Here is a 27,214-nt window from a genome sequence, read left to right on the forward strand (position 1 = left end):
CGGACGTGTCACCACCCTGTACGGAGTAGCGCGGTTCGAGGTTCCCTACTCTCCTCTAAACCTGTCCGGCGTGCGCTCAGCTCACGGAGGAAGGAAACTAAGGAGAGGCCCTACCCCCTCCCCGCGCTAGGAGAAAAGTGTGGCGGAAATGACGTATAGGTTCTCATTTCTTTTGCTGCTTTTTTATTTTTTTTTTGCTGCATGGCCACGCCTTTTGGGCCACAATGGCGGCGTTCTTCTGAATTTTTGAGCGCGCACACGTGTTGCTCTGGTAGGTTTCGTGCCGTGGCAAAGGCGCTGTGTGGGCGGGTTTGCGTTAGTCACCGTGTCTTGTTGCGCTGTGTTACCTGCACCGTGCTCTGCCGGATGTTGCGCGAGCGCGCGCGCTCCGCGTGCGAAACCACGCGCAGCGCGGCGTGGTTTCGCGAAAGATGTAAACAAGAGAGGAGGGTGGCACAAAAGGCGGGGCATCGCCATGAGCAACGCCAACTTCCGGCTTCACTTTTGCTTCACAAAGAGTGACGTCAGGGCCTCTCCTTAGTTTCCTTCCTCCGTGGCTCAGCTATAGACCAGAACACGCTAGCCTCGCACCCAGAATAACCGAACGCATACTCTCGCACCAGAATTGCCCGGTCGACCAGCGCCATTTTGTACTGGGCTACCAAAGTGTGTTTGCCGGCGACCAGTAGACAAGGCAAGCGCCAGCTCTAGGGCTCCGAAGTGCGGAAATGTGCCCGTTCACGCGGATCCAAAGTACAAGAAGTCATCTGGGCATCATTGCGTCGTGTTTGGATGCCAAAACAACCAGCGCAAAAGGAGCAGGTTGCTTAGCGCTGTTTGCGAAGAGCACAACACACGTAGGGGATCGTGCACCGATTTCCATCCGCAACGAAGAATGACAAGCTGCGCCACCGGTGGATAGCTGCTGTGAATAGGAAGAACTACCAACCCAGTGAAAATGCACGAGTGAGTATTCGATCTGTGAATATTTTGGTGCCACGTTCAACTTTGCGCCCTACGAACGTAATATGTGTAACACGCAGGTTTGCTCCGAGCACTTTCTGGACAACAAGCCTACAGAGCAGAATCCCGCGCCGGTGCTTCGCCTTGGCTATAACAAAAAGGCAAGCCTTTTCGTGTTTTCACTCAGGCAGAGCTCCCGACGGTTAAGCGGAACAGTTGAGCTTGCGGTTAGCGATACTTGCAGCTGGTGCACGGCATGACCATTAAGCGGAAAGGACAAGTTGTAGGCAATAGTATGTTGCCCTGCTGGTGAGCGTTATTGCTAATGAAAGTAAACCGAAGTCTGCTTGTCACGTAGCATGCGTCCACAAAAACGTAAACGACGACTGCTCGTCGCCGAAGGTGTTCTTGCAGCGCGCCTGTCTTTACGAGCTGGTGTTGCAGGTGTCATTTGTAACGAATTCATTTGAGCCTCCTGAGCTCTAAACTGCGTGCGGGCTGTTATGCGGGGCAAAGTGCAAAATATTTCCGTTCATATGGCAAGAAAAATAAGGTGGTTAATTATTGTTGTATTTTGTAACAAACTTTTGCTCGTTCTCACCAGTTTCTTTTTTTTACTGTTTTCTTTTCTGAGGGAGCGCCAACAATTCGATATGGCCTCGCACAAGCAAAACGGGTCTGATACCAGGTAGCTGCAGTTGGTGGGGCTAATTTCTTGGAATGCAGGTGTCGTTGTTGTCATGTACCAAACGGGTCCTTGATGATGCAGCTTTAAGTAGGGATGGTAATTTTATATGCCCTGTCATAGTTTGTGCAGCTGTACAACACCTGCAACTGTCATGCTCACCCTGTTATACGGGCTTTGACTGCACATGTAGTTGAACATTATAACTACTGTAGGCTTGTGTTCTGAATGTTGTGCTCTTAAGTGGTTGCACGATACAATTCGCCTGGTCTATTTTATATTTCATTTTGAGAGGACTTTATATCTTCGCAACAGTGATGGCATGGGAAAGAACTACAGCCCTTCTTACTATAACATCTATTTTGTTTTCAATGTGCAGGTGGTGAAGGGCAGGCGTCTGCTAATCAGGCAGGCTGTAAGCCCAGTCAAACGACCTCGCCAGTTAGTTGCCAAACGCGGCCAACCTAGTAGTGACCATGACAAACAAGACCAAACTGAAAGGGCAGAGGACAATGTTCTGCGTGCTTTAATAATATATGGCACAAACACAGTGCTGTAAATCCCTTCAGAGGTTACGTGCCGAAAAGCTCACACGTGTTCTAGCATATAGCGCGCGGTTTGTACAAACGTAATAGCGTACTTACCCGATTTATTCGCTTCTGCAGTCTGCACAGCACTCAGTGTGGCTATTGCGGACTTGCATGAGGTCTTGAAGTTTGATTGAATCAAGACAGCGAAAATTACAGGTTAGAAAAAACGCGACACACGCCTTCCGCCCAGCTAAAAAGCCCAAGTTTCGCTTTAGCGCCGGGTAGCATCTCCCGGCGTGGCAGCCAAGGCCTGCTACTTCGTGGCGCTTGGGATAGATGGCGCGACCGGCGCTCATCAATATGGCGGCGCGCTTTGAATGCACGATGTTCTGGTGTATACATCGTTTTTCCATGGGCACCACCATATTGAGTAAGCAGTGGCGCCATTTATGGGCAGACGGCATACTGCCTTGAGCGAACACTCCGTCTCGTATGTGAGGTATGCGCTCGGCGCTGGTTTTTGTGTTTGTTCTGGAGCTTGCGCGGTCCGTTTAGTGTGACGTGGCATCTTCTACGTGGAAAACGATTACTATGAGACGTACTCAGGTGGTTTAAGTCCGCATGGTCAGATTTTCTGCTGGCGTTGAGGCGGACGGGGCACGCAACGCGATGTGCGCGCGCGTGTTTAAGCCTACAATCAGACTCGGAGATCAATTGTCCCAAACGTCCATTCACTAATCTGACATTATAGCACGGTTCTTTAGTTCTAAGCTGGGGTTTAGAACCAAAGAAACATACGCGATGATCGTAACAGCGTGGGTACCGTTCTGATACGGTAGAAGTTGTGCTGTTATACTTTGACAACCGTGCAAACTGTTAGCTGTAGATTCTTGCCTGACTACTTGGGTCAGTGGAAGTGGTTTCCACCCATAAATAAAAAAAGCTTTGGCTAGTCATCATCATCATCAGCCTGTTTACGCCCACTGCAGGGCAAAGGCCTCTCCCATACTTCTCCAACTGCCCCGGTCATGTACTAATTGTGGCCACGTTGACCCTCCAAACTTCCTAATCTTATCTGCCCACCTAACTTTCTGTCGCCCCCTGCTACGCTTCCCTTCCCTCGGAATCCAGTCCGTAACCCTTAATGACCATCGGTTATCTTCCCTCCTCATTACATGTCCTGCCCATGGCCATTTCTTTTTCTTGATTTCAACTAAGATGTCATTTGGCTAGTAATAACAGCAAACCTTACAGTGTGAATTATACTTGTCTAGCAAAGCGGCCGCTTACAAAATGCGCGAGCGTCCGAAGCAATGGTAGATGCTGGATTACAAATATATTTGCTCTAAATAGCGCATGGTCCAAGCATGTGACATGAATGTTTCATCTTCATCATCATCAGGCTGGTTACGACCACTGCAGGGCAAAGGCCTCTCCCTTACTTTTCCATCTACCCCGGTCATGTACTAATTGTGGCCATGTTGTCCCTGCAAACTTCTTAATCTCATCCACCCACCTAACTTCCTGCCGCCCCCTGCTACGCTTCCCTTCCCTCAGGATCCAGTCCGTGACCCTTAATGACCATCGGTTTTCTTCCCTCCTCATTACATGTTCTGCCCATGCCCAATTCTTCTTGATTTCAACTAAGATATCCTTTACTCGCGTTTGTTCCATCACCCAATCTACTCTTATCCCTTAAAGTTACACCCAACATTCTTCTTTCCGTAGCTCGTTGCGTCATCTTCAGTTTAAATAGAACCGTTTTCGTAAAGCTCCATGTGTCTGCACCGTACGTGAGTACTGGTAAGACACAGCCGTTACACACTTTTCTATTGAGGGAGAATGGCAACCTGCTGTTCATGATCTGAGAACGCCTGGCAAACGCACCCCAGCCCATTCTTATTCTGATTATTTCCGTCTCATGGTCCGGATCCGTAGTCACTACCTGTCCTAAGCAGATGTATTCCCTTACCACTTACAGTGATCTCGCTACCTATTGTAAACTGCTGTCCTCTTCCGAGACTGTTAAACATTACTTTAGTTTTCTGCAAATTAACTTTTAGACCTACCCTTCTGTTTTGCTTCTCCAGGTCAGCGAGCATGTATTGCAATTAGTCCTCTGAGTTACTAAGCAAGGCAATATCATCAGCGAATCGCATGCTACTAAGGTATTCTACATTAACTGTTATCCCCATTCTTCCCAATCCAGGTCTCTGAATACCTCCAGTAAACACGCTGTGAATAGCATTGGATAGATCTTATCTCACTGCCTGACGCCTTTCTTTATTGGGAGTTTGTTGCTTTCTTTATGGAGGACTACGATGGCTGTGGAGCCGCTATAGATATCTTTCAGTATTTCTCCAAACGGCTCGTCTACACCCTGATTCCGTAATGCCTGCATGACAGCTGAGGTTTCGACTGAATCAAACGCTTTCTCGTTAATCAATGAAAGCTATATATAGTGGTTCGTTATATTCTGCACACTTTTCTATCACCTGATTGATAGTGTGAATATGGTCTATTGTTTAGTAGCCTTTATGGAATCCAGCCTGGTCCTTTGGTTGACAGAATTCTAAGGTGTTCCTGATTCTATTTGCGATTACCTTAGTAAATACTTTGTAGGCAATGGAAAGCAAGCTGATCGGTCTATAATTTATCAAGTCTTGGGCGTCCCCTTTCTCATGGATTAGGATTATGTTAGCGTTCTTCCAAGATTCCGGTACGCTCGAGGTCATGAGGCAATGCGTATACAGGGTGGCCAGTTTTCTAGAACCATCTGCATGCCTACCATCCTTCAACAAATCTGCTGTAACATTATGCTCCCCAGCTGCCTTCCCCCTTTGCATGGCTCCCAAGGCTTTCTTTACTTCTTCCGGCGTCACTTGTGGGATTTCGAATATCTCGATACTATTCTCTCTTCCATTATCGTCGTGGATGCAAACTGGTACTATATAAATCTCTATATAACTCCTCAGCCACGTGAACTATCTCATCCATATTAGTAATGATATTACCAGCTTTGTCTCTTAACGCATACATCTTATTCTTGCCTATTCCTAGTTTCTTCTTGACAGATCTTAGGCTTCCTCCGTTCCTGAGTGTATGTTGAATTTTATCTATACTTGAACGTGTTGTTTTCACTGGCTTTGCTCAACAATGAAATAAAGAAAACATAGACCTGTCGCCACCTATGCGGGTGGCATCGTCAGTACACAAATGGCAACAAATGAGAAATACATCCCATTTATGTATAATACTGCCGTAAACATCCGGCAGGGGGCCACGGTTAGAATTGCATGAAGATTGATTGCGACGGATGAACCATGATGCCACAAATTTTCTTGGGCCCCAGCGGTGTTCCCGTGCTAACGTGGTTGCATTATCAAATTCGAACATGTGTGCCTATGTTAAACATTATCATCATCATCATCAGCCTGGTTACGCCCATTGCAGTGCAAAGGCCTCTCCAATTCTTCTCCAACTGCCCCGGTCATGTACCAATTGTGGCCGTGTTGTCCCTGCGAACTTCTTAATAACATCCGCCCACCTAACTTTCTGCCGCCCTCTGCTACGCTTCCCTTCCCTTGGAATCCAGTCCGTAACCCTTAATGACCATCGGCTATCTTCCCTCCTCATTACATGTCCAGCCAATGCCACTTTCTTTTTCTTGATTTCAACTAAGATATCATTAACTCGCGTTTGTTCCCTCACCCAGTCTGCTGTTTTCTTATCCCTTAAGGTTACACCTATAATTCTTGTTTCTGTAGCTCGTTGCGTCGTTCTCAATTTCAGTATAACCCTTTTCGTAATCCTCCAGGTTTCTGCCCCGTACGTGAGTACTGGTAAGACACAGCTGTTATATACTTTTCTCTTGAGGGAGAATGGCAACCTGCTGTTCATGATCTGAGAACGCCTGCCAAACGCACCCCAGCCCATTCTTATTCTTCTGATTGGTTCCGTCTCATGATCCAGATCCGCAGTCACTACCTGTCGTAAGCAGATGTATTTCCTTACCACTTCCAGTGCCTCGCCACCTATCGTAAGCTGCTGTTTTCTTCCGATACTGTTGACCATTACTTTAGTTTTCTGCAGATTAATTTTTAGACCCACGCTTAGGCTTTGCCTCTCCAGGTCAGTGAGCATGCATTGCAATTGGTCCCCTGAGATACTAAGCAAGTAAATATCATCAGCGAATCGCAAGTCACTAAGCTATTCTCCTTTAACTCTTGTCCCCAATTCTTCCCAATCCAGGTCTCTGAATACTTCCTGTAAAGACGCTGTGAATAGCATTGGGGAGATAGTATCTCCCTGCCTGACGCCTTTGTTTATTGGGATTTTGTTGCTTTCTTTATAGAATACTACGGTGGTTGTGGAGCCGCTATAGATATCTTTCAGTATTTTTGCATACGGCTCGTCTACACCCTGATTCCGCAATGCCTCCATGACTGCTGAGGTTTGGACTGAATCAAACGCTTTCTCGTAATCAATGAAAGTTATAAATAAGGGTTGGTTATATTCCGCACATTTCTCTATCACCTGATTGATAGTGTGAATATTGTCTATTGTGGAGTAGCTTTTACGGAATCTTGCCTGGTCCTTTGGTTGACATAAGTCTAAGGTGTTCCTGATTCTATTTGCAATTACCTTAGGAAATACTTTGTAGGCAACGGACAGTAACCCGATCGGTGTATAATTTTTCAAGTCTTTGCGTCCCCTTTCTAATGGATTAGGATTATGTTAGCGTTTTTCCACGATTCCGGTACGCTCGAAGTAATGAGGCATTGCGTATACAGGGTGGCCAGTTTTCTAGAACAATCTGCCCACCATCCTTCAACAAATCTGCTGTTACCTGAGCCTCCCCAGCTGCCTTACCCCTTTGCACAGCTCCCAAGGCTTTCTTTACTTCTTCCCGCGTTACTTGTGGGATTTCAAATTCTTCTAGATTATTCTCTCTACCATAATCGTTGTGGGCGCCACTGGTACTGTATAAATCTCTATAGAACTCCTCAGCCACTTGAACGATCTCATCCATATTAGTAATGATATTGCCGGCTTTCTCTCTTAACGTATACATCTGATTCTTGCCTATTCCTAGTTTCTTTTTCACGGCTTTTAGGCTTCCTCCGCTCCTGAGAGCGTGTTCAATTCTATCCATATTATACTTCCTTATGTCAGCTGTCCTACGCTTGTTGATTAACTTCGAAAGTTCTGCCAGTTCTGTTCTAGCTGTAGGGTTAGAGGCTTTCATACATTGGCGTTTCTTGATGAGGTCTTTCGTCTCCTGCGAATGCTCTGTAGCTCTCAATATAATGTAGGTATCTTAGGACATGTAATGAGGAGGGAAGATAACCGATGGTCATTAAGGGTTACGGACTGGATTCCAAGCGAAGGGAAGCGTAGCAGGGTACGGCAGAAAGTTAAGTGGGCGGATGAGATTAAGAAGTTTGCAGGGACAACATGGCCACAATTAGCACATGACCGGGTAGGTGGAGTAGTATGGGAGAGGCCTTTGTCCTGCAGTGGGCGTAACGAGGCTGATGATGATGATGGTGATGATGATCTTAGAAAAAAATCAGACTGAAATTGGTCGATAGGACGGCTCTAGCGTTACGCCGAGCTTTATTTATTTACTTGTCATAATTAGTGAGTTCACAGTGAAGCTGTACAAGTTACAGAATTCCCGTCGATGCATCGCTGTTTACGGAGGGAGTAGGGTCACAGTAAACGGCTGTAACCCTTGTTTTATCGAAACCATTACGAAACAAATTATATGAAAATAAGTAGCTACGACTACTCTAGCATAACGCCGATTGTGAAATTCCCGTTTGCCACACGGCAATTCTCGCACACGTCACTACTTCATAAAACAATGAAAATAGATCACTCCGCAGTCGAAGGATATGTTCGTTGGGCGAGAAAGTGCAGGACCGCAAATGTTTTACTTTTTGCCCCTCTAATCGCATGACGTCCTTTACTGTAGAAGCATCTTTGCGTTGGAGTGAGTAAAAACAAGCGACAGCCTCTCCTTATCAGTCATGTGTAGCTGGTGATCAGTAAACGCTAACGCAGTAGCGATAACCGTTGCATGCTACGAACACGCCAGTCCATCAGGCAGCTGCGAAATGGTGTTATTCTGTAGTTTGCTCAAATGAAAACCAGGTATTGACAATTAGGAAACAAAAATCTGAAGCCCTGTCGCCACGTGGTAGTCGTAGAACAATTTTTATCGCCATGATGCCTTACATCGTTACGAATTTTCGCAGAGGCTATAAAGCGCTTCATGGGGTATGGCGCATTCTTACCCATGCATGAATGTGGTGATGCCGCCAAAGCAAGTCTATGCTTTCATACGTGAAGCAAGTTTCCAACAAGAAGGAGGGAACATTTAGGGGCATGATGAAAACGGTCAACCTAATAACAGTGTAACCTTGGCGAAAATGGGCTCCCATCCCCTCGGTAATCGCAGCGGATTTGAGAAGAGAGAAGGAGAGTTCTCCGACACTGCCTCGTGATTTTTCCCCGGCCGTCAACTTTAAGCACGCGACACCATCATAAATTAGTGAGTAAAAATGCTTTCTAAGCTGTGCAGTTACTATGATGCTCCTTGCAACGCGTAAGACATATCGGCTATCTTCAGCCGGCACGTGCGCATAATCGGTGATTTTGTACACGACAACGTTCGCAGGGTCAAGTGACCGTCCGTCGTCAGTCATGCGTACAGGTGACCTCCCAGGGCTTGCTGACCAGGTACACGTGCAGAGAAGAAAAACGGGTTCCGGGAGCCGCCAGCTCTTTTTCGAGGCACTTGGGCGGTCGATGCAGGTAGGTCTGCCAGAGGAGAAAAAAGAACGCACATATCAGGAAGGACGAACGTAACATTCGGAATGATCGTCAGCCTGCGGAGCAAGAGTCACCTTTTAATTTACCAGATGTAAAACATTTACCAGTTCACAACTCAAACGCGAACAATGGCAAAGCCACGTCAGGGGCAGACATGTCTCGTAAACGTTTGCACCCGCAGCATGCTTATATATGTCTTGCAAACCATATGGCGCATTTCCCTGAAGTCTGTATTTTTCCTTCGCCTTCTGCTGCGTGTATCACGCTGCAGCATATGTTCAGTGAATAATCAACTAGCCCGACTTATCGCTCAACTAAATTACGACATTTCGCAGCCAACTGCTGTGTGGTTTCGCGAAGAATGCTGACTACATAACAGTACAGAGCTTTAGCTTGTACACAAACGCAGAACTTTTACCTCAGCACGGGCTTACCGGATTCGCGGATGACTTTAGTTACGCTTGTAGCGCTATCTTGTGGTGCTTTCTCCAACTGCAACGCGTTTGAAACGTTCGTTTTACGTGAATGTTCTCGTTGATCAAAATTGCACACAAAAAAGAATTTAATGTTAACGATGGTCTTGCTACCACAGCTTCCCAATATTAGTTAAAAAATATATGGCAGGTCACCACAAGAACAACTTCATCTTACGTAATTTCCCAAACTGACAAAGTCAAGAACGAAAGAAGCAACGGACGTGCGCCGTATTCTTTCTCTGGTTAAACACTACCAATGGAGATGGCGCCACCAATATGACTGCTTGCCTAAACGCCTCTGCTACTCCAGTATTCTGCAATGGGATAGTATAAATCTCTTGTATAATGCAATTAATGCCTACAAGAGCAACAGGCATGACACTTCAAATTTGCTGTGCTTCTGCAGGGTGCCCCACTACTCTTTGTGATCGGTGAAACAGATATCTTTTCAGAGGAGTCTGTGAGGCATGCTTCAAGCAGGCTTAGCTTTCATGTAAGCCTTGTAGCAGAATGGCCGCCATAATGGCACAGGTTTGCGTCAGTCGCGAAGGTTGTGTTAAAGAAACTGTTTTGTCACACGCCTCAATAGTTAATTGGCATTGGGCTGTTAAGCCCGATGTCGTGAGTACAATCCAGGTCACGAATGGCGCGCTCCAATGGAGGCCGCATCGTTCGCCTACCACGTAGTTCACCAATGAGTCCGAGGTGTTGAAAACTAGTTTGGAGACTTCCACAACAGCCACTGCAAGGTTTCAGGATGTTGAGCCGCACATCTTAATTTAAACGTTTTGTTTTTCACCTCCCTTTCACGTGAACAGTATGCCACAGTAATTTCTGCATCAGTATTCGTCGATGAATGTTTTTGAGAGTCCTTTTATGAACAACTTTTATTTCGTTCTCTTTTTTTTTCCTGTTATTCCTATGCTCATGTAAATTTTCACAACCCACTTCCTGTTTAGGCCTGCGCGAAAAGGCTCATAGTATTCTTAAAAAGAGAAAATAAACCTTTTTTTATGACATTCAGCGTAGCATACAAATTAAACAGACATTATTAGCGAGGAGTACTGAACTAGGGGACCTCGCTAGGTGATTAGTTGGAAATACTTCATGTTCTAATCTTATGCGCTTATTTTATAGAGAATTATAGTATAGCTCTCATTTTAGTATTTCACGGGTTAATGTTTACTTTCATCTTCCACATGCAAATAACTCTTCCTTCGACGGCAATATCAGTAGCAACAGTCCTACGACATCTGCACCTCATAGCGTGCTCGAATCGGTGAACTCAACTGAATGTGCATGTAATGCTGCTACACGACAACTTTGACTGCTTGCACACAATGTTATATTTACGCATCCTTCATTGTTAAATCGCACTTCGGCAAATTCCTTTGCACGGACTTCACTGATAGATGCGCCGATAATGAACCCGGCAAGGCTGTGTATACCTTGGTGCTGAAGAGCACACGAGTGCTACATGTGGACGCCAGGTCCTGGTACAGACGTCCTTCGTCCATGATACATCAGCACCGACTGATATTATGATTTTTTACTTGAACCACCCCGTGTCACTAATGTGCCAATGACGTCATATTCAAACCGGCGTTGCGGCGTAGTGCAGCCGTCACTGTCGTTCCTGTGCGCTCTACTCACGCCGATGTTCTCCTTGATGACTCGCTCGAATCTCCCGGACGAGGGAGGCGGCAATGAATGCAGGAATCCAAAGGAGACAATCTCTCCACGGAAGAAGGTCACGTATACGGGGAACAGGTGCTCGCACGCCATGTTCTCGGTGATGTTCCAGAAGTAATGGCGCCCTGAGAAGAGTGGGACAAATTTAGATACCATTTCACTATGCGATAGTCCCCAGTTGTGAACAAAAATTTGCGCCTTTATAATAGTAATGCACAAGGGTTACTTTTGACACGCAAGTAAAAGCTTCCGTTTGAAGGAGAAAGAAGAAGGCAGTGCCAGGGAGGAAACACCTTGAAAGGAATAGAGTATCCGCACTTCCTCCCAAAGCACATTTCCTGAATGTTTCGTTGTTCTGCAACGCTCAAGTAATAAGCTTGTCGTTTTCAGTAGAAAAAGAACGAGCATACAAATCATTTTCAGTTTATAATTGAGGGATTTTGCTTCATAAGCAAAGAAATTTTCGCTTCTGCAACAGGAATTTCAAACTGAAGAACAAGGAAATATTTTTTAGCGGTAAGTCATAAATTAAATGCCCATTTTCATCCGAAATAATTTGTGTGCACTTAATCTTTTTGAAAGTGCAAACAATTAGGCGCAATACAAGACTTTATTTATTATGCAACAAAAGCCAATGAATAAATAAAATACAAGAGATACACAAAATAGGTAACACTTCTCCAAGACAGGAGCAACAAAACGGAGGCTTATTCACGCCTTACTGAAACGAACTAGCGCTTTTTTGTTCGTATACACGGCTGTGTATTATAATGTAATGCCTCCAGCATGATAGGTACTATCTGGATGACAATTACATTACCGTTGTAATTCTTTTATTTATATAAGTGACCTAATGCGCCTCACGTAACCGAATGTTCATGACCATTCTGAGCTGTAGTTAGCTACAGCCGCTATCAGACAAAAGAAAATTATGGTGCATTGCGCAACAGGAACGTTGTGCAGCAGGAGACGTTCAGGTTCCTACTGCGCCCAGATAAAGCTTGTTAGTATTTTATTCTAAGTGCATTCTTCTAGCCGTCCACATTTCCTTTTATTCCATCCCCCAGCACTTTATCCCACACCTCGTTTTACAAGGTGCTAAACCACTAAGCCAAGTTCACAATTATTTGCCATTGTCTGCCGTACTCATTGCCTTCACACTAGGCTATCTGGTGCGGGGTATCGGACTAGATTCACGCCACTCCACACTTTACAAAGCTTGCGCGTTGTGGGGCAGGCTACATGGAAGAGCGCTCAAAGGAATTAACACCTTGACAGGGGCGACAAAAGGAACATTAGTAGCTTAAACACACTGGCTTATGTTAGTCTCACATGCTCACTAAAGGTACTGCTACGATGCCAGCCGTGCTCCTTATACGCTCCGTACTCACCCATGCCCGGGTAGCAGGCCTCGCGCACCCACAAGCTGTTACGGAGATCATCGTCGTAGCGCGGGGCCGACACCAGTCGGCTCAGAGCCTCGGTCTCCCGCTGCAAGTACACGTTCGAGCCGACGCCTTCCTCTTCGAGCTCACGGAGTGTGCGACCACGAGCACAGATCAGCTCTGCAAATGTGAATGGCGAAACCAGTCCGTAAATTTTCATAGCGAAGCACTGATTATCTTGCTGCAGCCAAGCATAAATATCCTAATGCATTACGTATTGCACTTTCTGAAAGATCTATTTTATTGTATCAAGGCTAACTGCTTAAGGTTTGACATGTTTAAGTTTTGAGCCTATTGAACGAAGAAGTTTACAAAATTATAGTGACATCCTTCTGGCTCCTAAATAGTTTTGTGCGACAGCAGTAACCCCCTACCCCAACTACGCAAAGGACCCCAACAAAGTGCAAACCTGTTCCGATTCTGTGCAATGCACCGCCCCTCATATGAAGGCGAAGACGAAAGCGGGGCGCTTAATAGGGTGATAGTGGCCGATAACTACGGGGTCATGAGGACCGCGGTGAAATGGCGATAACAACAACGCGGCGGCATCACAATAAAGACACGACTGCGCAGGCAGCGTGACGATAAAATTTCAATGAGCGAACTTTAAGCAAGCGAACAGGGCAGTCTATCGGATGCTGCGATGCTCACAATGACTGCTGCGATGAAAGCTTTTCTGTGAGCGTCGGTCGGAAAGCGCAAATTATATGCTGCGTTTGTGTACTACCTCCTCTAGCTTTCGAAATTCATGCTCTGAGACGCAGATCTCTGAGTTTGCATATTGCGCGCTACAATGCCGGCACTAACTTTTGAGCGCTAAAGCTGTCCAATAGAGTAATGACTAAGGGCTGTATAACGTGGTAGGATGCCGCTTGGTCATTATAATGAATAATTTGCAATAAGTACTAGTTGTTGTTAATACTTTGTTTTTTTTATTCCCCAAATGGTCGGTTTGTGGCGAAGGATAGTAAGGTAAGGAAGAAGAGGATCACGTTTACAGCTTGGCCATGACCGACATGAGCCTCATCAAGAGGGTGAACGTACAGAGGGGCCCAATCTTATAGCTCATAACTTCTGTCAACATAAACACGTAAATTTAACTTTTCTGTTATTAATTCAATGAAGAGTGCACGAAACATGTAGCCTTCTTTTTCATAATGACTATATCCATTTCACAATTTATCAATATTTATCAGACTGGATTGTAAAGCATATCTTGGTCGTGATCAGGTAATCGTACTACTCGTGGTGGGTGGACAGAGTGTAGTGTCATTGCACTTTTACATGGATTCATATCCGTCAAGTCCACTGATCATTGCGCAGAACAAGATAGATATTTCTACGAACAACTATATTCTTTCGGAGAAACGGCTCTTTTTAATTACAAAGATATGAGAGGCTTATATTACTAGTCCAGGACATACAATTTCCCTGGCGATTATATCGGAATTCACAGGTTATCAGCACATAACTGCTCGAAAAGAAAAACTACCTGCTTATGTAAGTTCAATGTTCTAAGGCAAGCTTGCTGGACGTTGCTATTGCACGTGGAGTATTAGTCATAAAAGTGTTAGTGAACTAGCTGCAGAGAGCACATGAGTAATTTCCGTTGGTAAAAACAGGGAAATAAACTTCTAACGGATACGATGGCTACACGCATATCACGGAGTTATTAATCATTGGGCGTGTAAAAGAGGATACCACACTTGTCATCTTTGCACGTCTGTTAACGTTAGCTGCGCTCACATGTCTTTGTTAAGGCTAACGAAGCAGACTATCAAAACATTTTAAATGAACCTGTTATAAGAAATGACATGAGCAGTTTGTCTAGAAATACATTAGAAATCAAGCTAATGTGATGTATGAGTACAAACTCCCGGTGTCGCACCTAGTGTATGCCGTCTTCAGACCCACCCCTTCACTAAACCTACACAATCCTTAGGATTTAAGCAACAAAAACTGCAAATAACGACACCAGAAGTTGGGAGAATGAACTTACTCGAATTCCATCAGCGCGCTAAGTTCTGATACATTGCAACGTAATGATGAAATCAACAGATGTGCGCCTCTTGTGTGATTTTATGTTGCCTAAATGGAGCAGAGGTATTGTGCCTGTTTTTCTGGCAAAGTAGTTAGTGTGAGCCCATATTAATTCAGTTAAAAGTACTCACCAGGTGGGAGAAAGTAGACTGTGAGAAATTGTATGTCTCTGCCCGCGACAGTGTCCATGATGTATCCAGAACGAGGGTGCATCCTGGAATTCTCCACATGAAACTTAACAAAAGCAAAATGAAATGATGAGCCCGTTGTAGGGAAGATGCATAAAACGTCGGGCAGCAGTGTAGTAAAGCAATTTCATCATGTCTGCACCTTAAACACCGATGAAAAATCTTATTGGGTGCATAGCAAAGGAGTGTGATGACGTAGACTTTAGCATAAATTCGCTGCTACTCAACGTTGTAATTTTGACTGGAAAATAATATCACCAAGCACAATCAAAACGCGCTAGCCTAATTGGAGGGCAGAACCAAACGGCAGATTCATCTAAAAGACATTTGGGAAATATACTGAGACTAAAACCATATCGCCACTTTTTGGTGCAACATTGAGATAAATTTTTTTTATCGGGTAGAAAATAGCTAACCGCACAAGCTTGCAAGAAGAATGCCGTTCATATGACACGTGCGAATACGCTCAAGAATTACGCGAAAAATCGGCGCACTCACCCCTGACTGCAAGCCAGAAATGACACCATTCACGTCGTATAAGAGCACCACTGAAGGATCGTTGTCTTTCATGAAGCGAAAGCCATAAAACGTGCCTGCGAAATTAAGATTAAACGAAATTAGGCATATAGCCCCAAAGGAAATGCGATACAATAAGAAACACCGTAAAGGAAATATCTGAAGTAATTTGGACCGCGTGGGAGAAGGAGAAGAAAGGACAGAAGGCAGGGATGTTAACCAGAAATGCCTAAGGTTGGTTACCGTATTCCGGGGGACGTGAAAGCGGGAATAAAAAGGTGAGATAGGCCGAGGAGAGGGTGGAGACATGGTGAGAGAGTTCGTACTCGCACGCGGAGGGCCAGAGCAAGTCAAAGGCATCGCAATAGGTCAGTCGCCCCCAGTAAAGGCAAAAGTGTCTTCACGGCTTTGTGGGCCCACGAGTAATGGGTACAGTCTTCATATAGAACCTGCACGGGCACAGACCGATCATCCAGTAGTGGCAATGTGATAGGTAATGTTTGACATTCCGACTGAAATCGATGACCGTGGCAGAATAAATGTTCAATGTTCTCTTCCGCGCCGTAGGCATTGCACGCAGTACTGTCGATAATTCCAATCAAAGAAGTGTACACCTTCGTGAAAGCCACTCCCAACCCTAGCTGGTATAGAAGCGATGCCTCACGTCGGTGAAACCTGGTGGAGGTCGCATTTGGAGCGAAGGGCAACCTGGTGCGCTTTATAATTGGGGTCTTCCACTCTGTTGGCGAAAGCTTATATACCAGTTGACGAAGCAGCCTTGCAGCGTCTGTTCTCGTAAGAGAAACGGGAACTCTGTGTTGTTCTTGGTGCGACTTTCGAGCAGCTTTGTCTGCGTGATCATTTCCACTGATCCCTCAAGGGCCAGATAGCCACTTTGAAATAATTTTTTGGCCTATCTGTTTTAAGTTATGTGAAGTTGGACAATTTCATACGTTGGCTGTTCGTGAATTCCACGTCGGAGGACTGACTACATACTATGTAAAACTGATGTAGAGTCGGAAAACACGGCCCATGTACCAGGACTCTCTGTAAACTGAAGCGCACTGCGCAGAGCCGGTAATTATGCAACCGTGGACGTTGTCAAATGTGACGTCATGAATTACAGTGCTATTGCTCCCGTCAGTATAAACTCAGCGCCGCCAGAATTGGTCGATGTAGTCGATCTGTCACAATAGATGTGTACTTGGCTAGTGTATGTTTTGAAAAACGGGAATTAGCTCAATTGTTTTAGTGGAGACGATGATAGGTCTGCCTTTTTCAGAAGGCCTGCAATTTAGAAGTGTACTTCACGACGGCACAAGCACTATCGAGGAGACGCCGGCCTGGCCGCAAATGCGTACCCCGATGTAAGCGAGGCGCGATATGAACTGACAGTTGTGCTATATCACGTACGTGAGGGCTCTTTCGATGGTGAGCGCGGCGAGGTTATGGCAAAAGGTCCGGCCAAAGTGCCTGACATGTGCACGCATTGTCTCAACGGCGATGGGCGTCGTGATTGAATAATCTTGAGCAATGGCAATGGTTCAGCTGTAGAACCACTGCATGGTAATAAAAGACACAAGCGCAAAGCTTGGGCCTGAATGCTCTAAGTTGTAAGCAAATTACTTTTGCAGGCGTTAGATATAACAGGTAGGCTGTACCAGAGAAACCCGATAAACAACACCATGTACAGCTGTAACATAGATTCTGTGGACACCTCCAGTTCTTTCCTACAAGAAACTTGAACAGATGATGAAAAACAGTCAGTCGCTTTTTCACGTGGTTGGTGTGAGGAGTCCAGGGCAGGTCTCTGTCAATCGCAACCCCCATGAACCTGGAACTTCTGCTGTACGATATCACTTGCACGTTAATTTATATGTGGTATGCAGACATTGGCTTCCAGGTAAATGCCACCACTGCCTATTTTTCACGCGCCACCTCCACACCTTGTTTAGGAAGGTAGCATGATATCGATGAGACCGCCTTCTGAAGCCAAGCACGAAGCTGTAGCCGTTTCACCGCGACGTCCAGATAAATATGTCGTCAGCGTAGATAGGCAGTCGAACGGCATTTGTTAGGTTCTCGATTAGTCCAATAAGGGCTAGATTAAATAGCGTTACGCTTAGTGCTCCGCCCTGAAGGTCTCCGTGGCTACTGTAGTACTGGGGTGTCAGGCCATCCCCGGTACGCATGTAGAATGATCGCATCTGTAGGTAGCTACGAACCCCGAGATATACCTTGCCACCCAGTCCTATTGATTCTAGTGGTTTAAGGATGGCTTCATGGGTTACATTATTGTGAGCCCTTTTAATGTTTAGCAACCAAGTAGAACAGAAGCGTTAACAGGCCTTCTGAATTTCCACGTACGTTATCAAGTGTACAACACTGTCTAACGGCACCGTCTGAATCCAGTGAACATGTCTGGGTAGACATCAAAGGGCTCTAGCTACCACGCCGGACGCGGTAGAACCATCAGTTCTATTACTTCTCCTATAAAATAGCAAGCGCGATCCGATGGTATGACGCAATGTCCAAATACGACTTGCGAACTTTGAGGAGCGGAATTAGGCTACTTCACTTTCATGCCTGGAGAACCGCCCCAGTATGCCACGAGTCATTGTACTGGAACGGGAGTGCCTTTTGAGCTCATTCACCATGGTTACACAGTGCGCAATATGCAATGTCATCTGACGCTGAGGAACGCCTGCACAAAGGAAGCACAGCCTCTAGTTCGTCCAGAGAAAAAAAGCACTCCATGAGGAGATAACGTAAGAACGGTGAGTCGTAGGGAGCCAGCGTTCCAAACTTTCTTCACCAGCCATAATCGTAGGGAAGAATAGTGCGACTTCAATTTCTCTGCATTGTAGGTAAACAGCTAGAAAATTGAATGTATGGCACTGTCTAGGGATGCACAGAGGCAACTAACTCTTCTCCATCTAAGAGACAAAGGCTTCTTGGAATCCAGAGACTCGTAGAAAGACACCCATCCTTGTGAAGTCAGCTTAAACATACGACGCTGCATTTTATTATGTGTGCGTCTGGCCAATCGCAAATCATGAACGGACATTTTCGGACTACATCTTTGTTAAGCCCAGCGGCGAACTGCGCAATGTTTATGTAGCTCGATGTGGAATCCGGTGCACGCGGAGCTTTTCGTGAACGAATGTGGAACACGTAAAGCACCTTTTCTTGCTTCCCTGGGGCTCGATAGTATGTCGTCTCGACAGCGGTTTTCCAGGATTAATTTAAATTTCAGCCAGTGGATACATTGGGCGGCTCTGGAGAACTTGATGTTACAGCCCCTCAATCGTGAGATAAGTTGGCATGGGGCCACTTCCCCGCGCTTCCAACTCCGAGAACCCTTGTTTTACACGAGCGTGAAGCAAAGCTAAGGTTGAGGCAGCTACTACACGTGGTTCGGCGCAGATAGGTGGGGCTTCCATCATTTAACAAAGTACTTCTTCAGAGGCAATGGACGCCAATCTATTAAGTGCACCACATTCTCGGTCCCAGTCCATTCTTGCTTTGCCCTTCTTTCCAATTGTCGAACCCGCGACGGCGCTCTAAATAGCAGGACTTCCATCCTATCAGAAGCAATGGCAGGTGAAGAAATAACTCAATTTCTCCAACGGGTGTTCGTTCAGCTTAAAATTTAATGCGGGCTTTGCTTGAAGTTACTGGGAACCGTATCTTTTACAGATTCCATGCTGCATCTCTGGAAACTCGCGCACTATTGTGGACTCCGCCTTTAGCCCCTTCCAAACTTTTAGTTTGCTCTAAATCTACCCGCTCGCTCAGCGTAAACAATGTAAAACAGAAGCTCTAGCCTATGCTTTAGCACAAATATGCGAATTTACTCTCATAAGTTACACGTACCTTGCCAAACTATCACTGCCTAGAAAAACAAACTAGCGCTTATATGTAGAGTCAGGCAATCTTAGGATGCACATCACTTACCTGCGCACTGGCTGTTCAGTTGGACGAATCCCATCTCTTCTGCCTGCTTCGCCGTCAGTGGCATCTGAGCGAACGCGCTTGCTTTCCAATTGCGCATTCCCCAGGTCACTGTAGCAAAACATACGCAAAGTGTCAGTGGGCTTCAAAGCGAAAGCCTTAAGTGCCTGATGGGTCGAAAAATCCTTTGTCCGGCGTTATCAAAAAACTGACCGTCTAACGTTCTGGCACCGAAATTCAATGGCACAAAAATTTATGGTGCCACCATTGATGGTAGAAACCACGACCGTTAATGGGAGCTGAACCCACGGCCTTTGGTGTCAATTAAGGCGACGTTAGCTAAGGCACTCTAATCCACGAACTTTGCCGGGAGTCTAACTCACTATCGTTGGTGGAAGTCGAACCCACGACCTTAGGTGTTAAATAAAGCGAATTAAGGTACAGTTAAGATAGCGTTAATTAAGGCACTCAAACCCACAAACTTTCGTGGGAGAAAACAAGTAATAGCAGGTAACAACGCACTCCCATGAGAATCTGAAGTAATTTAAGTAATGTGTCGTGAGCGCGCACGCTTTCGCCTTCATCCTCTTGAGCGTACGCTAAAGTGATTGTAAACTTTTCACCTGTGTTCGCCACACTGGGAACTGAAATGAAAAATGTCACTGTAAACCTCTCGTAGCCTAAGTTAGGTAGTCAACATTCAAGTTGTTAACAATGGGCCATCGTGCCATGAAGAAATTATTCGAGGAATAAAATGATGTATCATAAATATTTTGAGTAATGAATTGAACGGCTAGCCCCTGCACACCAGTTCAAATTCTAGCAGGTGGTGTACATTTCTCTTTATTGGTGTGTTCTTTATCGGCTATTTGTCGGTCCTCTGGTAGAGACCTTGAGAGTGGATGTTGTTGGTCTCTTTGACTAGTGTCCATCTCGGTCGTTTACTTAGGGAAAAAGGTAGTATTCTCCTCCTTAGAATGCACGTTGTCATTGTCCATCGCGCTTGAATGTTTTTTTTTTTTTTTGAGGTCAACAGTTTGCTGTGAATGAAGCAGTAATTCGCAAAAAACATACCAACTCCGTGCTTGTGAGATGAAAAAGGCACTTATACTTTTTCGAAACCGCAATTGCGAGGCAATAGTTTCTCACAATACGAGCTAGAAGGAAAACTGGCTCTGCGGCGCTCTGCAAGCATGGGAATGCCGGGATATAGTGGCTTCAGATAAGCATCGTTATCGCTGAGCTTAATCCTATATACCTTAATCACATATTGTTAGCACTTTTCCGTGCGTCATAGCGGATTATTCTCTACTAGAACAGTAGCTCAAATGATGTTTTTTTGTTAACTGTTGCACAAAGATATCGTATAGTAAATCACGACAACTTGTGCTTGAGTGTACAATTATATGCAACGTAAAAAGTAACGACGCCAGACCACGAAGGTTGGATGACAGACAGCAATTAAGGTTGGCGCTAACTTTGCAACAGCTTGTCGTCTGTTCTTATTTGTCGACGTTCGATTATCTCCTGCGGCTGAGTAAACTTCATCGAAAGTTGACATATGGATGAATGAAAACCTTCTCTGAAGATGTTATTTTAAGAAAGCAGTATTTGTGCAGACTTATCCACATTTTAGCACAAGCCTCGCTCTACACCAGCCAACAGGACCCTCGTGCATCCATAAGCCATCATTTTCATGACGGCTCAACGCCCGTTTGGGAACTCCCATATACGGTGGCGCCAGATTTTTCTGTAGGTGATGCACAGTGAGAAACTTTATGGGCGCGATCAGTGAAGCCTCACTCTGGGTGGAGGCTGTGTGCACGAATAATGAAGTTGATACATTTACCCGTTAGAATAGCGTCCTATACGAAGGAATATGCCTATTCAATCCGACATATGTTGTAGCACTTGCTTCACGAACGCTTTCCAATATCGAAATGTGAGCACACCATGGAGTTGAAGCTACAGTGGTGGTACGACAATCCCATGCAGCCGAAGCGTAGCTGAAGAAGATAACAGCGCCAGGTAAGAATCGTCTGATTGGTTAGTCAAACTTTATGTTGCTTGGGCAGGATTTTTCAGATTTGAACATTCGCCTATTGCAGACGAATTTTAAAGAAAGTAAGCTATATCATGTTCTAATGTATATACCCTTCCATGCGACGAATAAAGCGTGAAATTGGCAATCGAAGGAAGCGAGTTGTGGAGCTTACCTCTTAGGTCATCCCATTTCATGGCATCTGAAATGAAAACACATTTTTGAAAAACGCATCAGTCAAATACTGGGATCGTGCTCCGTTAAATGCTTGGCAAAGAAGCATTTTAAATATGCTGGTTTTGAAACTCCCATGCATAAATACCGATTTACTCGCTTTTTCAGACACTCGGCTGCGTCGCACAATCCGGACCTGTGCGGTTAGGCTTATCTAAAGACGTTAGTCATTAGAATAACGGAACAATTGGTAAATTATGCTTATGTAGTCACTTCTATGCAGTCGGGTGAAACAATTATGTGCCTTTCAGCTTTAAAATCGTGCAACAAATATAAGGTCAGCGTGAGCTCAAAGTAATATGACCGTAAAAAACGTTCACGCAGTCAATAAGATTCAGCAGTGTTTACACTGAAAGTCAATGCATTCACAAGCACACCTGTCTTTGCGTATCTAAACAACTAACGTGAGCTTATGCTCAAGCGAACCACTCTTCTTCGTGAGGTGCGCATTTGTATTCTTCAATGTACCCTGTAACTTCTTGCAGACAAATCGCTTATCAACTACCGTTATGAGACTGATGCGTAGTGTTTATCATGGTATCTGAATTTAAAAAAAAAAACGGCATACAACCGTCTTGCTATTATGATGTCATCATAACCACACTGAACGCTGATATCGTCTCTGTCATACTTACTCGGCTTCGCTAGATTTGACCCTGCTCGCATGTTCGAAAATTCGCACAATCGCATGTATCATGTCACACACTAGATGCAAGCCTATACGACAATGACGCCGTCATTCCTTTCAATACTTGTCATCGCTCTCATGTAGAGCCAGTTAAATTTATTTTATAAGGTATTTTGCAGGGGGTGCTTGATACATCCCCCCCCCCCCCCCCCGCTAGTGTCATTGCTTCTGTCAAAATGTTACTGTAGTGCCATCTCATCCTTGAAAAGCAAAATGCCCACGAAAACACCATAATTTGTTCCGTACCCTCTTATTCAATAGCCCCGGCGACGGAGTGACGAAGGAACTGCCTTTACCTCGTATACTAGAAAGTGGCTAACATTAGACTAATCACAATTTAAGCGGATGCATACTTGCCTGTACTGCTGCGGCCGATAATTACGCCCAGTGCGACAAAAGTGCCGACCACCACGAGTTCTAAACTCTGCCTCGGAAGATGCTGCATGTTGTTCCTCTCGGACGTCCGGGCAGGGCCAAGGTCGGGCATCGACTTGCGCGACGGCACCCTTTATTCGCCGCGCCGTTTCTCCGTCAAGACGAGTCGCCGCGAAAGAACCAGGCGACCCGCGCACTCTCACGCTCTCCGCTACCCCCTCGCCCAGCCCTTTCACACTGACTCCCTTTCTCCCCGGTCAACTTGCTTTAAGCGGGTTTGCAGTGAAAATTCCGGACTTAAGAGCATATGCTGAGAAACACGCTTAACTATGGGTTTGTCAATTAATTAACAAGCATCCCCGCTTTATGCCGCAAAGCAGCGCCTATAGTTTATGGGGGATGCTGTTCGAGAGAACGCTTGAGAGCGCAAAGGTTTTTTTAAAGTGTGGATATTTCTTAAGCGAGGGTCAGCATTGCAGTGTGTTTACGTTAAAATACGGCTGCCGTCGACGCGTACGCACTACGCTACCTCTGTTTATTAACTGTCTCATTTTGTTTAACGTTCCTACAAAAACAAGACGAATTAGAGACGCCATTGTGGTGAGCACATGGTTATTGTGAACACCTAGATAATTAAAATATGCACCAAATGTTCCACACAGGAGCATTGTAGCGGTTCGCCTATATAAGTATAATATGTGTGCCCGAGTATCAATCCTGTGACGTCGTGCTGAAGACCATAATCACTGAAATGGCTGATGTGTTCGCACTTCGCTAACCTATGCTCCGCCATTCAATGTCGGAAAGATCAGGGGAGCGATTGATACGTAGTAATCTATTCTAACGATAAGAATCACCTGGGGCATCATTAGCATTTTGATGCCAGAACGCGTAACCTTGCACATGTTACTTTCTGCACACTACGATGCCAAGCGCGTTGAATGTTTTGCTTGTTGTTACACACTTCTAAAAACATAACCATCACTTGTTTTCATCAAATAAACAATGTATTGTCACGATTCCCACAGAAAAGCTAAGCGAACATAGGAAGAATGTGAATACAACACCTTGGATGCCTTTATTTGAGGATGAGGGTATACATTGTTAAGTTTTTAAGACGAGTAGTTCTATATCACGTACCCAAGGCCCCTCCTCGTAATGCTGCCGCCGCGGCTTGGAGTTTAACCGACCACCCTTGCTGCGCAGCAGAACGTTCTGGACTGTAAGATGTAAAAGCGGTGTAAGTTCGTTTAGTACCGTCAAGTCATGCGTGCGAGGGTGGTGGCGGCGGAGGCGGAAGCAGCAGCCGCAGCGGAGTGAGACCAGGCTTATCATAGGCATGCGCACCCCGGTGCAATACCAGGCGGTGCTCATGTATAGACAGGCAGTCCGTAGGTCTTTGATCCCGTAGTTAGTTGCTCTCGTAAGCGACCGCCATTTTTTTGGTGTTATGAGGTGAGATAACAATGTTCCTTATATTAGGTCCTGTGCTCTTTTCTTCACCGTCCCCTGACAGTTAGCAAAGGGTTTTCGTTCTTTTATTACGTTAAAGCAACCGGCGCCAAATCCAGGTGACATTTAAGAGCTGTTAAAGTGCCCACAAAGAAGCCAACAAATAATAACAACAAGCACAAGATAGGTGAAATTACTTGTACCTACTAAGTGAACTAATGAAATGACAAATTATTGGAAATGAAATTGTATTACTAAACAACTGGTTGCAGGTGGAGAACGCATTTCGCATTACGCATGCGATGCTGTTACCAATTGACATATCGCGGCGCCGTTTTCCCATCCACTTTCTGGGGTATCTATGTTTCACTACAGGAACTAACCGTGGCAGTGTTTGCCAGTGCCACCACGCACAAACATGTCGGTGGGTGTGGAACATTTGTTCCACATCCTACTAACATCTACTAAGAACAAAGGTGTGCAAAGGTTTTAGATGTGTCGATGATTTCTTGTTTCTTTTATAATGCAACCCATCCGATTTTAACCGAGAAGCCGCAAGAAGTTCTGTTCATCGTAGAAAAATACCTGGGGCCCCTACAAATGACGCACGAATGACCCAGCAACGAAACCATCCAATTCTTAGACATAAGGTTCCTTTTTAATCATGATCATTGGTGTGGGAGCTACCAGCCACGATCTAATCCTTTCATTTAATTCCGCATATTCTAAAATAATTAGAAGGGCGATTATAAATGTCTGCCTCAAGAATGCTTCGAAATAATCATGCACCTACTAATTGGATACGAGCTTGAACCAACAATGCAGTCGTCTTTCAGAGGCAGGGTACCCGGAACAGTTCGTAATTGCTGTAGCCTATAAGCTTCTCTAGGCCATAAGGGCTACCCGGAATGTTGTACGTCAACTCCACGAAGAAATTGAAAGTTATCAGTAATTGCTTATATTCAATAACTCAGAATATCAGTAATTGCTGATATCCATAGTGTATTGCAAAATTTAAAGAAGTTAGCGCAACGTGTTGACGTAAAAGTGTTGTTCTCCGCTCCCGATAAGCTCGCAATGTTTTGCAAAATGACGGACACAAAAAGTAGGGAAAAGCAATTGTGCAACACGCAACATTCCACCAATTGTGTAGGTGAAATGAAGACATAATCTACCCTATGCCACAATCATATAAACACTTTTACATAGGACCGTCAGGTCGTTGCATCATTCACAGGCTGCGTGAGCATGCGAGTAATGTTAGAAATAGGACAAGGGGCTGGTTAGCCATTCACTGCAGAAATTGCAGATGCAAAACCAGGTTTGAGCAGTGCACAATAATAGCTAGAAACAAAATGAAATGGCTCGCTTGATAATAGAAGCACATAATATTTATAAATTAAGGGGTAGGTGCATCAGTGAGGCGTCAATTTCACTGTCAGCAACAGAGAGCTTTTTTGAATGGATGGACACGTGTGTAAAGATATTTCTCGGGACATGCGCTGTGTTGTTGCAATGTGTACAAAAGGGTCACGTTCCTTGAGCAATAAAATTGTTGCAAGTTGCGCCTTGTGTGTCCTTTCGGTATTTCTTGTGATCGTGTCCTCTATGTGCAAATCTGTACATACTTATGGCATACTAACGGACCCAAATAGATACATTAGTTAAGTCATAGGCTCAGGCGAAATTAAGAACCAAAACAAGAAACCCAAGGACATTGCCTGCCGAAGAGGGCATTTGGAACATCATTGCGTTTTACAGCAGATTATGTGACGTATTTCTCCGATTTACTATGAAGTAAAAATTTCGGCAAAATGAAAGATTGATCAGTATTGCTTGACTTTCTTCTACAATTGCGATGTGTTCTTTGAAGTTGCTTGGTTATTCGATTTACAACTTATTTCTTAACATTACTTTATTAAGCGAACATGACTCAGAACGTTTTATTGCAGATGGTCTAGGCCTTGTTATTTATCCAAACCATGTGAGAGAATGGCCAGATCTGCCTCAGTAGACTTTTATAAACTTTTGTTCTCCTACTTTTGGTAACTCTACACATACGACCTTACCCTCAAGTCTACCGTTATACCTTCAAATTACTTCTCAGTGATGCTTGTCATATCCAAACTAGGTTATTAATCTCACTTCGCTCTGATACCGCAGTATGAACTACCGTGAAACGATATTTATTATGCCATCTAGCGCTGAAAGGCGATATCGGCAAACTATTTCATTGTGGGCGCGTTGCGCTTCCAGGTAATTCTCGGCATATTTTTGCCCTGATCGGCTTCTTGAAGAACGCAAGGGCAAAAGAAAATCAAGAGCCAATACGCATGCGTCGAACGCTGGCAAACAAATGGTTCGTCCATTGCACTCGGAGCTTTAACTAAGTAGCTGTGGCGTCTCACTGGTGAGCTTAAGGTCGCAGGTTCAATCCCCAAAACTGTGATCGCGTTCAGATGGGCGCGAAATGTAGGAAGAAACGCTTGTGTGCTGAGATTATGTTTTAATGTATTTTTTAAAGTGCTTAGCTTTTGTTTACAGTACCTCACGCACTTTCCGCTAAATATATTCCGATCTTACTGTTTTCCGTTTGTGCCAACCTAATCGTCGAGTATCTTTCACTGCATATGTGGCAGCTTGGGTCATTGAGAAAGTTGCACTGGGTATGCGTTGCTTATTGCGGATCACTCTGACACTAAGTAAGTTAGGTAATTTTATTATATGACGCGTGCCAGTTCTCGTGTCCCGTGAGCCAAGCGCTCGTTTGCTGTAGCACGCTTCCTAGCACTCGTTAAGTGCCTCTCAGGGCAGGCCAGATTTATCACTATTGTATGGTACTTGTTCGTATAATAGTAATAAGAGCAGTCGATCCCCAATGGCACTTAAATAAACCCTGGACCACTTAGTGTGCCAGCGTGACAGTGTGACAGCTCTTCATAATAATCATTGAAACATACAAAATATATATGCGCTAAATACGCATCCATAATAAGTGATGTTGCTTATAACATTAACGTCGAATATCATTTTCGAGGAAAGGATGCACCGCCAGTTTTCGTTGACCGCATGCGTAACCAGCAAATATGCTTGTA

The 27,214-nt window shown here is 44.9% G+C and overlaps 1 protein-coding gene across 1 annotated transcript; it reads right to left on the bottom strand.

Annotated features, from left to right (window-relative positions):
- Positions 1-7,761: 7,761 nt before the first annotated feature.
- LOC129382345 (uncharacterized) lies at positions 7,762-21,574 on the bottom strand. The gene is made up of 7 exons (XM_055066239.1): positions 21,546-21,574; positions 19,333-19,440; positions 15,358-15,452; positions 14,803-14,905; positions 12,578-12,751; positions 11,148-11,311; positions 7,762-9,006 (listed from the first exon to the last, which is right to left on the bottom strand). The coding sequence occupies exons 1-7, from the start codon at positions 21,565-21,567 to the stop codon at positions 8,884-8,886; spliced, it is 789 nt and encodes a 262-aa protein (XP_054922214.1). The 5' UTR covers positions 21,568-21,574; the 3' UTR covers positions 7,762-8,883.
- Positions 21,575-27,214: the final 5,640 nt, after the last annotated feature.

The sequence above is a fragment of the Dermacentor andersoni genome, chromosome 6 (genome assembly GCF_023375885.2).
Source record: "Dermacentor andersoni chromosome 6, qqDerAnde1_hic_scaffold, whole genome shotgun sequence".
NCBI classification, from domain to species: domain Eukaryota; kingdom Metazoa; phylum Arthropoda; class Arachnida; order Ixodida; family Ixodidae; genus Dermacentor; species Dermacentor andersoni.